Raw genomic sequence first — 16,595 nt, 5'->3', positions numbered from 1 at the left:
AATTGGCATTCTATTATACTTTAAATATTTATTTATGCTAGTTGTTGTATGGAAGGATAATAGTATACTGCTATCGAAAATATATGGACTATATGGACATATGGATGCAAAAAAATCCCAATTAAATGGCCTTGAATCTATTCGCAGGGATGACGCGTGTGCATAAATCGATCCAAAGGAATTGAGACAACTGTGTTGATACTTTGATAGACATGGAAAATGGGCTTGAAATGATCCTATCCTTTGTAGTATTTGGAGCATTTAAGTGGCATCGGACGATTCTGCTGGATCTGTGCTTGTGCGTGTGTGCGTGCGCGCGCGTGTTGGGGGTCTTGCTGGGTCGGTCCTGCTAATCCGTCGATTATTGCGCAATACTTTGTTCTCATGCACTCCCATAGAGGAGGGGTTAACCTTATGTCTTATCGAGTAACGGTGTCCCTCGGTCTCTCTCTCCCGCAGACGATTTAGAGCCGCAAGGGCTTTTCTCATCGGCCTCATCCTAATTCCTCAGGTGAGTAACTTCTGATTTATAAATTACGCACGTTGTTTTATTGTGTGGTATTATGGATGTTTGGAGAAACAGTGGGTGTCCTTGCTTCCGTGCTTTGTGTGTGAGGCCAAATATAAATTGGCCAAAATACCTCATGAGCGCTTTCAAAGCAAAGCAAACTGTTTGTATTTGATAAACAATTTAGTAGTCTACATCGCCTACTGTGAGCAAACAAACCTATCATGCAAAACCACCCCTTAATAAGCAAATTTGAGAATAAGTCAAGGAGTTATAGGGCCTATTTGTCTCACTTTATTAAGACTATCGTATTGGTTTCAATCTAGGAATAGGACAACAAACTCCACAATAATATGGGTTTCATTTATATTTTTGCTTAAACAATACGAGAACATGAGGTGGTGTCTTCTGGCCTCAAAGTCTATAAAAGGAACGCCATGCTGGACCCAACGCCGTTGCTATTCCTGGACACGTACTGATAAATTGTGACAGATGCAGAGAGAGGAATGTTGACGCTTGCACCTCCTCCACTATCACCAAGCCCTGAGGCAGCTTTCCAATTTGTTAAGGATTATATGCTGTAAGAAAAACTAATATTTTATGGGTTTTTCTAATCTAACTGTATTCTGACTTAGTTGAATGTGCTTCGGTGAAGGGTCGTTTGACAAGGCAATCTACAGAACACTAACGTAGTGAGCGTAGTGAACAGGGCAGTAGCCCCTTAACAATACTATCAGATCAGTTATTAATTATACATGTTGAATTCCTGATTTCCAATCTGTTTGTCTATCATCAAGGCATTCTATTTCTGTCGAGAAACAGACATTTGCAAGAAACACACAATAAACCCCTTAAATCGAACTTATCTTCAGAGTGTGCGTTTTTGCTTTCAGAAGACCTGGGCCGTGACACTCTGCTTCAGCCATGGCTCCCAAGAAGAACAAGGCAACCAAGAAGAACAAAGGGGAGATCAATGAGATGACCATCATGGTGGAAGACAGCCCCGTCACCAAGATCAACGGGCTGAACACCCTGCTGGACGGGGGAAACGGCTTCAGCTGCATCTCCACCGAGGTCACGGACGCGGTGTACGCCCCCAACCTCCTGGAAGGGCTGAGCAAGATGAGGCAGGACAGCTTCCTCTGCGACCTCACCGTGGCCACCAAGTCAAAGTCCTTCGATGTCCACAAGGTGGTCATGGCGTCCTGCAGCCAATACATCCAGAACATCCTGAAGAAGGACACGGCGCTGCAGACCATTGACCTGAATGAGCTCTCCCCTGTGGGTCTGGCCACCGCCATCACGTACGCCTACAGCGGGAAGCTGACGCTGTCCCTGTACAGCATCGGCAGCACGATCGCCGCGGCGATGCTGCTGCAGATCCACACCCTGGTGAAGATGTGCAGCGACTTCCTCATGCAGGAGCTGAGCGTGGAGAACTGCATGTACGTGGCCAACATCGCCGACACCTACGACCTCAAGGAGACCAAGAAGGCGGCCCAGAAGTTCATGCGGGAGAACTTCATCGAGTTCTCCGAGATGGAGCAGTTCCTGAAGCTCACCTTTGAGCAGATCTGCGACTTCCTGTCGGACGACTCCCTGCAGCTGCCCTCCGAGGTCACCGCCTTCCAGATCGCCATGAGGTGGTTGGACTTCGACGAGAAGAGGCTGAAGTACGCCGCCGACCTCCTGACCCACATCCGCTTCGGCACCATCTCCGCCCAGGACCTGGTGAACCACGTCCAGAACGCCCCCCGCATGATGCAAGACCCCGAGTGCCACCGCCTCCTGGTCGACGCCATGAATTACCACCTGCTGCCGTTCCAACAGAACATCCTCCAGTCGCGCAGGACCAAGGTGCGCGGGGGCGTCCGGGTGATGATCACCGTCGGCGGACGCCCTGCTCTGACCGAGAAGTCTCTGAGCAAGGAGGTCCTGTACCGGGATGCTGATAGTGTCTGGAATAAGCTGACGGAAATGCCAGCCAAGAGCTTTAACCAGTGTGTGGCGGTCCTGGATGGTTTCCTGTACGTGGCGGGCGGAGAGGACCAGAATGACGCAAGGAACCAGGCCAAACACGCCGTCAGCAATTTCTGCAGGTGAGCAAACCGCCGTCAGACAATTCTTGACAATCTGTCGTCATGACTTTGCCGTCGTTAATCACCGCAAATCCTTAACTTTTTGTGTTTGACTTTTATTCAAGGTATGACCCCCGCTTCAACACTTGGATTCACCTGAGCAACATGATCCAGAAGCGCACCCATTTCAGCCTCAACACCTTCAACGGCCTCCTGTTCGCCATCGGTGGCCGCAACTCGGACGGCGTCCAGGCCTCGGTGGAGTGCTACGTCCCCTCGTCCAACCAGTGGCAGACCAAGGCCCCGATGGAGGTGCCGCGCTGCTGCCACGCCAGCTCCATCATCGACGGCAAGATCCTCGTTTCCGGAGGGTACATCAACAACGCCTACACCCGGGCCGTGTGCAGCTACGACCCGTCCACGGACAGCTGGCAGGATAAGAGCAGCATGAGCACGCCCAGGGGCTGGCACTGCGCCGCCACGGTGGGAGACCGGGCCTACGTGCTCGGGGGAAGCCAGCTGGGAGGCCGCGGGGAGAGGGTGGATGTCTTTGCGGTGGAATGCTACAGCCCCCAAAACGGGCAGTGGAGCTACTGTGCCCCACTGCGCACAGGGGTCAGCACGGCCGGCGTGGCGCTTCTCAACGAGAAGGTTTATCTCCTGGGGGGCTGGAACGAGGTGGAGAAGAAGTACAAGAAGTGCATCCAGGTTTACAGCCCTGATATCAACGAATGGACTGAGGATGACGAGCTGCCGGAAGCCACTGTTGGTATCTCGTGTTGCATGGTCAACATACCCACACGTAAAACACGAGAGTCTAGGGCCAGTTCAGTTTCTTCTGCCCCAGTTAGTATATGAACTGTCAGATAAATGCCTGTAATGCCTGTATCGTAGGACAATATATTGGTAACAAATTCTAGAAACAGTAAGATTCATCGGTAAACAGACAAGAAGAATATTTCCATTATCAATGATGTCATGGGAAATGGCTAATAAATTGGTTTACACTTACATTTATCATAATGTCATAACTGAAATGCTAACCTTTTGAAAATATACAAAGGGAATCAGTATTATTGATGACGTAAATCATGTTGTGTAATTGTAGCTGACAAAAATGAAGGCACAGAAAATAATACATCAAACTCATCATCGGACAGGAATTTGCTTTGGGTCCAATCAAGATAGGATGATTTTGTCCAATCTGAAGGCACAGTAGTTATGTAAATGTAATGATTTTATGGCAAAGAAATAAATTGACAAGCAAGTAATGGTGGCCACATATTGTAAAGTCTTTAGAACTCAATGAGGTGAGGTGAGCAGGCATATACTATTTTAAACAATGGAAAAAAAATGCAATATCTGCCATTGTTAATACAGACACTTAATAAAAAAAAACAGTTATTGAAACACTTTGTAAAGAGAATTACAATGTTTCAATTTATCGAATATCTGATAATCCATCTCTGGGCAAAGCATTGCATTCATATAACAAGAATGGTTGGAATGAGCGGGTTCAAACTTTGAAATGAAAGCTTCTACCAGGAGTAGGTGGTTTTAGTAAAAGCCAGTTTCAACACATTTCTCTTCAGGGTTCAATTCGTCTGTATGCATGTCATATATAGAGTAATACCCAGGCAGGCATTGTGTGTCTAACAAGCCTATCCATGAAAGGAAATTGATTATGTTCTGCAGAAGATGGAGTGGTAGGGGTTTCAATGGTTTAGACGTGATGTTTTGTAAAAAGATAAAATAAAAAGATGCTATAGGAAAATAAAATCTGCCTGAGCTTTCAATGGGGGACAACAAAAGGAATGTAAAAACTCCTTGACTGCTCATGATCTATTTATATATTTGTATTTAAATCCAATAGTTGTGATTGTGTGATACTGATCAACAGTTATTTATTTAAATGCAAAATAAAAAGCTATTATTTTGTGCAAACTTGTCTTTATAATTTTTTTCTTCGAATCATATGTATTACTTCCCAACCCAATTAATTTAGATTGAAATTGGACATTATTTTTGAGCACTTTTTGTTTTCTTGCTTACTTTAGCTTTCATTTGATTGTACTTTAGCATATTAACTTTACTTTTGCATTGAAGTAAATGCATATTGATCATATTGTGTAGTAGTATAAAGGAAGATTTAATGGTAAATATCTGATTATCCTTTATTATATATTTGTATGTATTTATTTAACGTCTAAGTGTCTTATTATTGAGACTCTTATATGATACTGAAAAGCTTGCTACAATCGAATAACAGCGATTTCTTGTCTTCAAGTCTTTTGTTTTTCATTCACAAACTTTTTTAATAATGTCTAAATAAGATTCACAAATTGAACACATGTTGAATCATAATCATAACAAACATCAAGTTGTGTCTGATTATCAAAGTGACATCCCATTATTTTCATTAAGTTCGAGATTCATCATTCTCAAAAGTAATAATAATTGTTAGGATTCAACCTATTTGCATATCTGAAAAGACCAATTCACAATATTGTCCACAGGCTGTACTTATGATCCTGTTGTGTAGAATAGATCATGTATGTGGGGACATTACCATACAGAGAGTCAAAGAGTCAAAAAATAGCATCCATGTGTCCTTGGTGTAATTTTTAGCCAGACAATGGGCTCCACCTAAAATCAAAGGTCCCGCCACTATAATAAGTATCTGATGAAAGATTCCAGCAGGGCTGCCAAGTTCTCAGAAAATATTTGAGGGAAGGCTCGCCACCGCATGCTTAGGGCATTTATTTATTCATACTTACTTGAAGTAAAGAAACAAGACAATTTACAACCATTTCCCAAGGTTTATCAATTATAATCCTTACCCCAACTAAACATTGTTTAACATAAAAAAAAAAAGGGTTATGGCCACCAGAGGGATCGTTGACCTGTAAGTTAATGATCAACATTGACCACCAGGTCTTTTTGACCCAGACAAGACCTTTTCACATCACCTCTCACTTTTCAGCAATCCTTGAACACCTCCCTTTGAACTAGTGGTGGCTGTAAAATGTGGTATTGATCCGATACAAAGTAGGCCTAATACATGACCAGAAGTGCTGATATCGATACCGATAACGGCATGCTTCTTCATGCAAACAACGGTCACTATAACAATTCTGTCTGCATTTTGAGGCATCAGCCTCAAATAGAGACCTGTTGCTACACCCCCCCCCCCCCCCCCCCCCCCCCCCGACCTAAATGCCCTTTCTGGAAGCAACTTGTAGCAGTATGCAAAGCATGTATAGTTGTATTTACTGCATGAAAACTCAAACAAGATTTCAGTCATGCGTAGGCATGTCTTACATCACAATGTGTAACAGTTGGTCCACTGCGCAAAACGTATTGCTGGAGCAAAGAGGGTGTGATATGAATATTGAGTGTGTCAAAATATAGTACGCACCGTTTTTTCTGGGGTTAATGGCGGACAACCACCTTTCTAGTTCACTGACATCAGCAGCTAAGCAGTGGCAGGAAGAACCTAAAACGATCTTAGTAATGCACTGCAGTTCCTGTAAACCTGCACCTTCACCCTAGCCTTTCTTTTTTTGGACCATGACTCGTTGTAGAGAGACAGATTATGTCAACATTTTGCAGATTGACATATTTGTCCTGGGAAGAGCAAACCTTTTGGTAAGTTATCATGGGGACTAAAAAGTTGTCAAAGCATGTTGGAAACAGATAAAACGAACTCTTGAGCCAATATTCATATCTCTAATCATAAGACGAAATACAGACTGATATCGAAATACAGTCAATGATCCGCCTCAAACCAGAATGTGGAGTGGTCATGTGTGTCCCTCAGCAGTCTCAGAAGCACAAACATTCTGTTCAGAAGCTGAGCCTCACACCTTCAGGCTAACAACCCTTCTTAGGTGATCATGAACGGCAACTCAAACCATTCGTCGTGATCAAATATGACCATATACAACCTAGCTTATCTAGTCTTCATGGTGTAAGACATGCTGGCTATTCAGCCTTCCTTGTACTAGATAGAAAACGACTTGGGTCAACAGTTAAAGTGTAACCAGAGGAACGTGACCTGTACATTTAGACAGTAAACTAAGAAGCAAGTGATACAACTGAACTGCTGGTTCTCCTTCCTACCCCTCTAACTTAAACATACCTATGATGATTATTATAGTTATTATTATTATTATTATTATAATTCTGTGAACACATACTAACAAACCAATCCATCAGCAAGAGACAGACACATCATTTGATCTCAACACCAGCTAACAACCGACAAAACTAGTTTGTCAGGACCGTTGTTGACTACTACTATGGATGATCTTGTTGTTTGAATTGTGATAACAACTCCAAAATAAACATGCAGTTGTGCACACACACTTAGTCTGCCACTAATGGTGTTAATACATGAGTTATGATTACAATATCCCATAGCCCCTATTGTTATATATGATTCCCTTCTCAACCCTCCCCCCTCCTTCCTCCCTCACAGTTGATGACTTTGTTTACTACTTTACCCAGAAGGTGAGGGACATCAGTTCCTCTTTACCCCTGCTGCCATCCTCCTGCCCCTATCCCCATCTCTGCTGTACCCACTTTATCCCTCTCTCCTCAGAAGGTGTCAACAGAATAGTTACCACTAACAACGCCACCACCTGCCCCCTTTACCCGACCCCCTCACGCCTCCAGGCCGTCTCGAGCGACATCCTGCCATTCCTCACCACCACTCCCTCACTTCAGGCCTTATTCCAGCGTCCTTCAAGACAGACAGGCAGAATCAAGTCGCTCCTTAAGAAACTCACCCTTGACACCATCGACATCCAGAACTACAGGCCGGTATCTCTTCTTTCATTCCTTTCTAAAACAATGGAACGTGCCATCTCTAACCAACTGTCACCAACAAAAATAACCTTAATTGATCAATCACTGTCATGTCAACAATTTGACGTGACATGTCAAATCAGCCTAATCAGTCACCCATACACTGATGGCAACGATTCCTTCGTAGGGCTTGCCCTCAATCAACCGTCAAAGATGCATGGAGGAATGTGGGATTGGATTGTGCCCAATGTGCTGCAACTATTTCACCTGCTGCTTCACTCAATAAGCAGACCAGGGACTTCTCTCTTCTACCCAGTCTCAGGCCTGATGTTCTACAAAACAGCAGAAGCCTATGTGCATTTCAGCCAACACCATGTTGGGATGCACATGGACTGGTACAAGACCGGTACCAATACCAGAGCTCATTCCACGCCCTGGTATACCCGCCTCTCAGTCCTCTTGATAGGGATCTGAAAGGCATTTGCATTTCAATCTTTCCCAGGTCCATACATGACCTAGGCCCCACCTTCCTACAAAATGAATCCTGCAGAACACTAATGTGGGACACACCTTTTATTTGTCCAGTCAATTGATTGACTTTACTGCTACTTTTTTTTGCTTACTACTCTTACTAAGACTGCTATATTTACTACTACAACTATTACTAACTACTAATATTCCTAATACTACTACTACTTATGACTTAATATAAATAATAATAATAATAACAATAGGTTGTCTCGCAACTTCGTTGCTTGACACCCAAAAATAATTATAACCTAATAATAATAGTCATAGGAGTAGCGTTAGTGAAATAGTAGCCGATCACTCTTTTCAATTCTTTGTTTATGAGTTAAATTAATAATAAATATGAATATGTAATTTCCTAAATTAAAGTATAGGCTACACCACTTGAAGTTAAAATTGGTGCATACTTAACACCACTATTTTAATGTAAGGAATAAGCCTTACATTGGTAGGGCTTATTCCAATGCTAATTTAGAAGAGCATTATCATTTATCATTATCATAACCTAGGCTAATAATCTCTTCCATATCAGCTAAATATATTGCCCGGTCTTTCACATGAGATACGTTGTGACCGTTTCCAATACGGCATGTCTCCCCTTAACGACAAACAACTGCCTGATTAATTACCTAACAATGACCCAAACGCCTTTACTACCGATAACATGCTCCCATAGTTCCGAAATGGTCTTTGCGGTGTGAGGTTACATTGCACATGTCCTATAATATAAGTCCCATAGACTCATAAATTCTTTATTTGATATTTTTAATGCTGTTCATTCATATAACTTTAGGCCTTATTATAATTAGGGTAAACACCTTCAAACGGCCGCTTAACATGAATTATTTATTAGGCTTTTCATTTATTAACATCAGCTATAAGGCGTGAGGTAGGCTCTATGTTTTGAACTGTGACAAAAAAAAATACACGTGTACAATTGCATTGGGCAAAACTGCTCCGTCATTCTTACTACGACACATTTGTTGACGTGCCAACAATGTAGTAGGCTAATTAAAAACCGAAGAACCAGATCCGTGCGTTGTGGATGGAGTTGCAAATGTCCCGTTTTGCTGAGTCATAGGATGACGCGGCTCCGCCTGACGGCGTGACGTGTTTCCAGTCTGCAGCTCCCTGCCGCTTATAGGAGGAGCCGCAGCAGCACAGCGCGCAGTAGCCGTTCACGTAACCTCGTTAAACCGCACAGATCGGTGTACAACGAGCACCAGACTCACCCGTTAGTCGCTTTATCATAACCATCACCTATTGTCTCGCTTTTGGGCTACAGAGAAGAAATTCAGATGCAAGTGTAAGCTGGGTGATTTGAGCGGTCTGTGCAGTGTGTGTGTCTTTACCTTGCTAAACACACATTAGCCAGTGATGCACACGGGCCATCTTGATGGTCAGTTCACAAACGAAACCAAGGAGAATTCGCATTGCTTTTCTCATATCTGCTCCTTTGTTTGGATCGGTGTCTAAAACCTCCGCTCATCTTTTATTTCGGAAGAACTAGCCAGCCACTGTTGTGTTTTAGCAAACTGGTTTGCACCACGCACCAGTAGACAGCATAGGTCAGCACTGGTCTCTCCGCGATGGGCTTGCTGTCACAAGGGTCACCGCTCAACTGGGAGGAAACCAAGAAGTACGCAGATCACATCCGTAAACATGGTATCATTCAGTTCCTCAACATCTACAATAAAGTGAAAGACCGCCAGAGAGACGTGTTGAAATGGGGAGACGAGGTAAGCATGAATGAAAGAATGAATGGAAAAGGTTCAAGTTGAACTCCTCTTATTCACAAAGCCTGTGTGGGTGACAACATTTTACGTAGAAATTAACTTATCACTGCTTATTATTGTGATACCTTATGTTTCTTGTGTGTGTATGCTACAATATAATAATGGCTTACACCTCATACGTCATTATCCATTACACATTAACCTACACCTTAATCTTTGTACTTCTATCAATGTGTAGGCCTACACGTTGATGCGATTTGTTATCACTGTGCAGTTACATATCTATTGACCTTATTTTCTACTTCTGCTCCTGACTCTGAATATTCTCTAACATTAGAGTAAAGACACTTTTCTTTCTTAAGTAATTCACATTTTCAATCGCACACTGGCTGTATTCGTTGCTGTGTGGAGCTATACGTTCAAGCAACGTGGAATGTTGTTGTGATAGATTAATCCACCTTGCAGAATGGGGATTACACAATGGGGGATGATAGAAAGTCCTGGAGAATGATTGATGATTGATGAATTTGTAATGAATGTGTGATATTGTGCTTTGCTATAGAAATTTAAAAGAAACAACATGCATGTGATTAATGCAAACAGTTGTCAATGCTGACATGTTGGGTTTTTTCTTGAACTTTTTTTTTAGGTGGAGTACATGTTGATTGAAATGGACGAGGCAAACGAGAAGGTTCGAATTGTTCTCAGTGGAGGGGAAGTTTTAGAAACGCTTCAAGAACAAGGTGAAAAGATCAACCCTAAGTAAGCAAGCATTCAACTACACCTTCAGAAACACAACGAATGAATACTGTGTGCTTACAAGAGTACACAAGCAACTCCTGGCATAGTTTAGTATTCTTTAGGACTAAAAAAAGCAGTGGGGTCAGTAATGAGCCGACATTTCACCAAAAAAGTCATAAATATTGCATGACATAAATGTGTCTTTATTGCACTGTATGCCACTCCTCTGTATCAAAACACTTTCAAAGAAAACAAAGTTCAAGTACTTGGGGCGGTATAGATGGATTACTTTGATAACCAGTTCATAAATGTATAAATATTTGAAAGAAATACTGCACAAAGTGCATAATGTATGCCATTTCCTAGTGGCCACTTAGAAATGACACAACAGCATTGTGTAGGAATATAAAGTGTCTCACGGATTGTTCAAAGCCAAAGCGGTATTAAACGAGATTACGAGTGAACAAATAGTCAAAGTCACACTTACTGCCGCTGTTAATTCCCCCCTCAGTCTACGGGTCGCTTATTACTCAGTCATTTGGGCGGCTTGGCTGGAAACTTGGGAGACAAAGGGGGCCGATGGAAAGCAGAAAATAATTGAGGCCAGCCAGGGTAAACGGGGGGGCAAATTCTTGTTTGCGTGACTGAGCATGTCGGCAAAACTGTGATAACACGCGTGGCTTTGTGGAAGCACGCTCGGCGCGTCGATGACGTCACCTGGCTGGTTCCTTCCTCCCCCGGGTCTAAATCTCTCTTTTGTTACCCCAGCCACCCCACCCTGTGGAGGCCGGAGTACGGCAGCTACATGATCGAAGGCACCCCCGGCCAGCCGTACGGCGGCACCATGTCGGAGTTCAACACCGTGGAGGACAACATGGACAAGAGGCGACGAGAGGCCTCTGCCGCGCTGAAGCCCAACGAGACCCTCTGCACAGTCACCGCCTTCCCCAGGTAGACGGGCCAGCCGGCAGCCCCTCGCTGGAGAGGAGGTCCTGGGGCACTTCCACTTAGTGCCTCATGGAGGCCTATAAAGAACGCTCAATATGTTACCAAAATATCCTCCCTCTCTCTCTCTCTGATATGTATTTATTTATGTATACATATATTGAGATGGAATTGTGCAGTAAATGTCTGATGTTTCCAGGTTAGGTTGCCCGGGTTTCACCAAACCAGAGTATCGCCCGACACCTGTGGAAGCGGGGGTCTCCAGGTCTTTGTTCTTCCCAGACGAAGCGATCAATACACATCCAAGATTCAGGTACGCTCATGGGACAGCTCGGGACTCGACGGCATGTTTTGGTGGGAGGAGTGAGGGGAGTCCTGCCTCCCTAAGCCTCCCGATGTGAGGCTTAATCGTGTGTGGTTCTATGTTGATGTTCCGTACCCTCTTTTCAGCACGTTGACCAGAAACATACGTCACAGGAGAGGCGAGAAAGTGGTCATCAATGTACCAAGTAAGTGTTGCGAGTAGCGTCTTGTTTCCAAGGCCTTCAAGTCTACATGTGCAGCTCATAGCACGGAACAGAAGTGCTATATTGCTTTTATTCTCATGGTCTTGTGTCTGTGTCTGTCCCAGTCTTCAGGGACCAGAAAACCCCAACTCCCTTCGTGGAGAACTTTCCGGAGGACGACGGGGAGGGGGCGAGAGCCGCGCTACCAGACCACATCTACATGGACGCCATGGGCTTCGGGATGGGCAACTGTTGCCTCCAGGTACACACAGAGACCAGGACACGGGCCGACACGCACACATCCAGTCACACCTCGACCGTGATACTGGATATGCTCGACGGCTGTGCACGTAATCTACACTGGTAGCTTTTTTCGATTTGCATCGCTGGTCAGGGGCCAACAGGAAGAGCAGAGTGCGATTTGCAACACAGACCAGGCGTTGCAGTGCTGTACTTTGACCCGCCTTCACCTCTCTTTACCGCAGGTGACATTCCAAGCGTGCAGCATTGCCGAGGCAAGATATCTGTACGACCAACTGGCAACATTCTGCCCTATTGTGGTAAGTCGATAAGGCATTGGCGGTGTTATAGTGAAACATTCAAGGTCCATTACTTGGCAGAGATTGGCCTTCTAATGCATTCTACTCTTGAATCAGCTTGCATTAGTCTTACCATCTGATTCTTTTTGAATTACCAAGGGGATAGGACGTTGATTAATGGAGCAGCCTGCCAACAAAGGCAGGTTGCATGGCTCTACATGCGCAGCATCTGAACAGCATCGAAATGACAATGTCACTCAAAAAAGAGAAATGTAATTGTTATATAAAGATGGTAAAAGAGTAAATATCACGGTCCAGACAAACATTCTCAAAAGGCAGACTCTAACTCCCCTTGTCCTGGGAGTTTGGAAGCCATTGTGGTTTTTTTTGGGCTGCAACCAAACAAACAAACGGACTGCATAAAGTGGAGCGCTTGTTTTGCCCGCTCCTCACAGATGGCCCTGAGTGCTGCCTCACCCTTCTACCGGGGGTACGTGTCCGATATTGATTGCCGCTGGGGGGTTATTTCTGCCTCGGTGGATGACCGCACACCGGAGGAAAGAGGCCTTAAGGTGAGCTGCTGGAATCCGAGGGGTTTTATTGGATGAACTTTAATTGTGGGAGTCGTTGCTAGAGGCACGTGCTGACTCCAGCGACGCAGGTGTCGGTGTTGGAGGAAGTTTATGAGTAACCTGAGCCCGACCCTGTGTTATGTGTTTTTGCGGTCTGGTGTAGGTAATACAATTCTGCTTCTCTGGTAAAGGGTGTGGGGGCGGTGAAATAATAGGCTCTGCCCTTTTTTATGGGAACTTGAGTATGGTGTGGACCCTGTGCCACATGTTATTGGGCTGTATACCACCAGATGGATTTGTTCTCCGTTTTAGTCTTCAAACATTGTGAAAAGCTTTCTTCTTGTCCTTTTTTGCAGCCTTTGAAAAACGACAAATACAGAATCTTCAAGTCGCGCTACGACTCCATCGACAGCTACCTCTCCAGCTGCGGGGAGAAGTACAACGACATCGACCTGACCATCGACGAGGACATCTACAAACAGCTCCTGGATGGAGGTACGTTCAAATTCACAGTCACTCCGGTCACCCTTCAGATTTCAAAAGAGTCTGGCCTGAACTCCGTACTTCGCCGGCGCGGTGCGTATTGTGAAACCAATGGTCTGATCGCTGTGTCTCAGGGATCGACAAGCTGCTGGCTCAACACATAGCCCACCTCTTCATCCGAGACCCTCTTTCAATATTTGAGGAGAAGCTGAACCTGGACGACGAGAACGAGTCCGATCACTTCGAGGCAAGTGTTTGCCTGTGATTGCATAAGTACCAGTGCTAACAAAGGCTCAGCATAGCCAGTGAGGTCTGCTTAACTTCGTGTGGACAGCTTATTGATCATCATCATTATGTTTTGGTCCATAGAACCTCCAGTCCACCAACTGGCAGACCATGAGATTCAAACCCCCGCCCCCAAACTCGGACATCGGCTGGAGGGTTGAATTCCGCCCCATGGAGGTAACCACCGGAGCCTCGTGCGGGTTTTAATGAGATTCGATCTGAGGGAAGGAAAATTGTGATTGACACATTTTTTTTTTGGCGTTCTTCCAGGTGCAGCTGACTGACTTTGAGAACTCTGCGTACGTGGTGTTCGTCGTGCTCCTCACAAGAGTGATCCTATCCTACAAATTGGACTTCCTCATCCCCCTGTCTAAGGTACATATTATCTTTCGTCACGGGTTGTTCTGGCAGTTAGGCTTGTATGTGGTCTCGTTGTTCTTCTTCTTTTCTCGTCTTTGTAGCTGGTGGGTTATGTGACAGTTTCCCATTTCTTCACTCAGTCCACCCAGCTTTTTTATTGAACCCTGGGAGATCCCTTTGAGCTGCACTGGTTGGGTAGTAGGGGGCAGACAAGGCAGTGCTGCATTGTATGGTCCTCTTCTCCACGTTCACAGTCGGTTTGGCCAGCTTCATAGCCACATCTGGCCTTGGCAGCTTTTCATCGTCCTGTTCTCTTACGGTCCAGTGTCTTCCACTTGCATGTGGAGGGGCATGTACCCAAACACAGTTTTTTCTTTCTCTTTTAAGTTTTGTGAATTCTCCTGGTTCTCGCCGACAGGTGGACGAGAACATGAAGGTCGCGCAGAAGAGGAACGCTGTGCAGGAAGACATGTTCTACTTCCGGAAGGACATCTTCAAAGGCAAGGGGGGCGTTCCGCGGTGGGTCTGCTGACGCTGTCCCAGTGGGGGTCCTTACTCATCGCGGGCTCCTTTCTCTCCCGCCCTCTAGGGTGCAACCCCGGGCTGGACGGCGCCACGGCGTCCGCCCAGAACGGCGTGGAGACGGACGGCGACAGCGAGGAGTACATGCTGATGAGCATCGACACCATCATCAACGGGAAGGTGGGAACGCCCTCGCATTCAAAACGGAGGGAGAAATGGAGTCATTCATTTCAAAGAATTTTTTATTGTATTTTATAATTCATACAGAAAACGGTTACACATATACGCAAATAAGACATCATACGACATTCAACCACACTCACCCCCCCCAACCCCCCCCATCCACCCCCAGGTCTAGCCCCCCACAAAGAGAAATTCAGTTATTTGAAGTAGATTCATTCCTGAATGGAAATGGTACACAATAAAATAATTATTAATATAAATGAAGTAATGACGAAAATAGGACCAAAACCCTATTACAGTAAAGTAAATTAAATCAGATACTTACACAATTGCGGTGTGTGTATTCACAGTATTATGTGGCGATGCATGTATGTGTGTTGAATTGTGTTCTTCTTTTTGTTGTCCGCTAGGAGGGCGTGTTCCCGGGGCTGATCCCCATCCTCAACTGCTACCTGGAGAACATGGAGGTGGACGTGGACACGCGCTGCACCATCCTCAATTACCTGAAGCTCATCAAGAAACGAGCCTCAGGTACGCACGCCCGCACGCACTCACTGTCACGCACGCACGCACTCACTGTCACGCACGCACGCACTCACTCACTCACTGTCACGCACTCACTCACTCACTCACTCTTTCTCCATTGTTTCTATTCGGAAAAAATTGCAAAATCGTATAGCGCTTCAAAGTTAATGCACACCATTGTTCTATAAATATTACATATATTTTGCATTTTTCCCATGCATATGAAGAAGTTTGGTTTTATCAGAAAGAATCTGGGCGTGACCGTTGCCTCTTAGCCTCAGGCTTGTAGTAGCGAGCCGCGATGCCGAGGGCCTCACCCCACACGGCGTGGCCTCTGTGTCCCCACAGGGGAGCTCATGACCATGGCCAAGTGGATGAGGGAGTTCGTCTCCCAGCACCCGCAGTACCAGCAGGACAGCGTCGTCACCGACAAGATCAACTACGACCTCCTGAGGAAGTGCGACCGCATCGCCACGGGGCAGGAGCGCTGCCCCGAGCTCTTCGGGGAGCCCATCAACCGGTTCAAATGAGAGCACCGCGGCGTTCTACTGTAGCGTGAACCGAACCGTCGCAGGTCCCGTCGGCATGTAGAGACCAAGTATGTGGCTTGTCACGGGGGGGGGGGGGGGTAGCGTTTCAGAGTGCCACACGTGCGCAACTTAAGACACCCATTTGGCACTAAGTGTGTACATAATTGATCAGATTTTTATGATTATCGACTTATTTTAATAGAACGGAGAAAGAAAAAAAGGTTAAAGCGCGAGGCGTTGAAATGTGTATATATTTACTTTCTCACTGGTGGTTGAAGGACGCCAGCGTTGGTGAATGTACATTTTAGCAGTGGTGTACAATAGCGGGCATTTAATCGTTGTGTGTTGTTGTTTTTTTGTATATACAGCACCTACAGGGCTTTTAACATTAACGTGGGTTCTTTTAAATTAGTCCTCTCGGCATGTAGTAGAAATCTTTCGCTTTTGAAGTGCTGAATCCTGCTTGCCTTGCTCTGCTGGCACAATGTAGAAATGAGAGCTAAATGCAAGTGGAGATTGAGACTTTTGCAATGTTTGCTGTTTCCAATAAATCTGCACAGCATTCAATCATGTTGCACGCTCCGCTTTATGAAAAAATAAATGTGTCTTTTCAATATTACACACACATGTGGTGGTTATATTTTTGTACTGGTTTTTCCGCTTGAGGTGGTGAAAGACAAAGCAGACCTAGTTTAAACAGCTTCAAAGGAATGTTTAAAATAAATTGAATACTTCAGCAGACTAG

At 45.1% G+C, this 16,595-nt stretch overlaps 2 protein-coding genes across 3 annotated transcripts; both read left to right on the top strand.

The window, feature by feature from the left end:
- Window positions 1-218: 218 nt before the first annotated feature.
- On the top strand, window positions 219-4,530 carry klhl31 (kelch-like family member 31). Of its 2 annotated transcripts, none has more exons than XM_030379662.1 (3): window positions 219-511; window positions 1,405-2,607; window positions 2,712-4,530. In XM_030379662.1, exons 2-3 carry the CDS (start codon window positions 1,433-1,435, stop codon window positions 3,442-3,444), a joined length of 1,908 nt encoding a protein of 635 aa, XP_030235522.1. In that variant the 5' UTR covers window positions 219-511; window positions 1,405-1,432; the 3' UTR covers window positions 3,445-4,530. The 2 variants fall into 2 exon arrangements, with proteins under 2 accessions (XP_030235522.1, XP_030235521.1); XM_030379661.1 differs by having other exon boundaries at window positions 337-511; window positions 1,402-2,607.
- A 4,579-nt stretch (window positions 4,531-9,109) lies between these two features.
- gclc (glutamate-cysteine ligase, catalytic subunit) lies at window positions 9,110-16,471 on the top strand. The gene is made up of 16 exons (XM_030379035.1): window positions 9,110-9,662; window positions 10,309-10,421; window positions 11,169-11,351; window positions 11,545-11,658; window positions 11,796-11,854; window positions 11,977-12,113; window positions 12,337-12,411; window positions 12,846-12,962; window positions 13,319-13,457; window positions 13,580-13,692; window positions 13,815-13,907; window positions 14,001-14,105; window positions 14,509-14,590; window positions 14,680-14,792; window positions 15,206-15,326; window positions 15,669-16,471. The coding sequence occupies exons 1-16, from the start codon at window positions 9,513-9,515 to the stop codon at window positions 15,848-15,850; spliced, it is 1,896 nt and encodes a 631-aa protein (XP_030234895.1). The 5' UTR covers window positions 9,110-9,512; the 3' UTR covers window positions 15,851-16,471.
- The last annotated feature ends 124 nt before the right edge of the window (window positions 16,472-16,595 follow it).

This window comes from Gadus morhua, chromosome 15 (assembly GCF_902167405.1).
Source record: "Gadus morhua chromosome 15, gadMor3.0, whole genome shotgun sequence".
NCBI lineage: Eukaryota > Metazoa > Chordata > Actinopteri > Gadiformes > Gadidae > Gadus > Gadus morhua.
The sequence above is the reverse complement of the archived record's forward strand: the minus strand, read 5'-3'. Positions and strand labels throughout refer to the sequence as shown.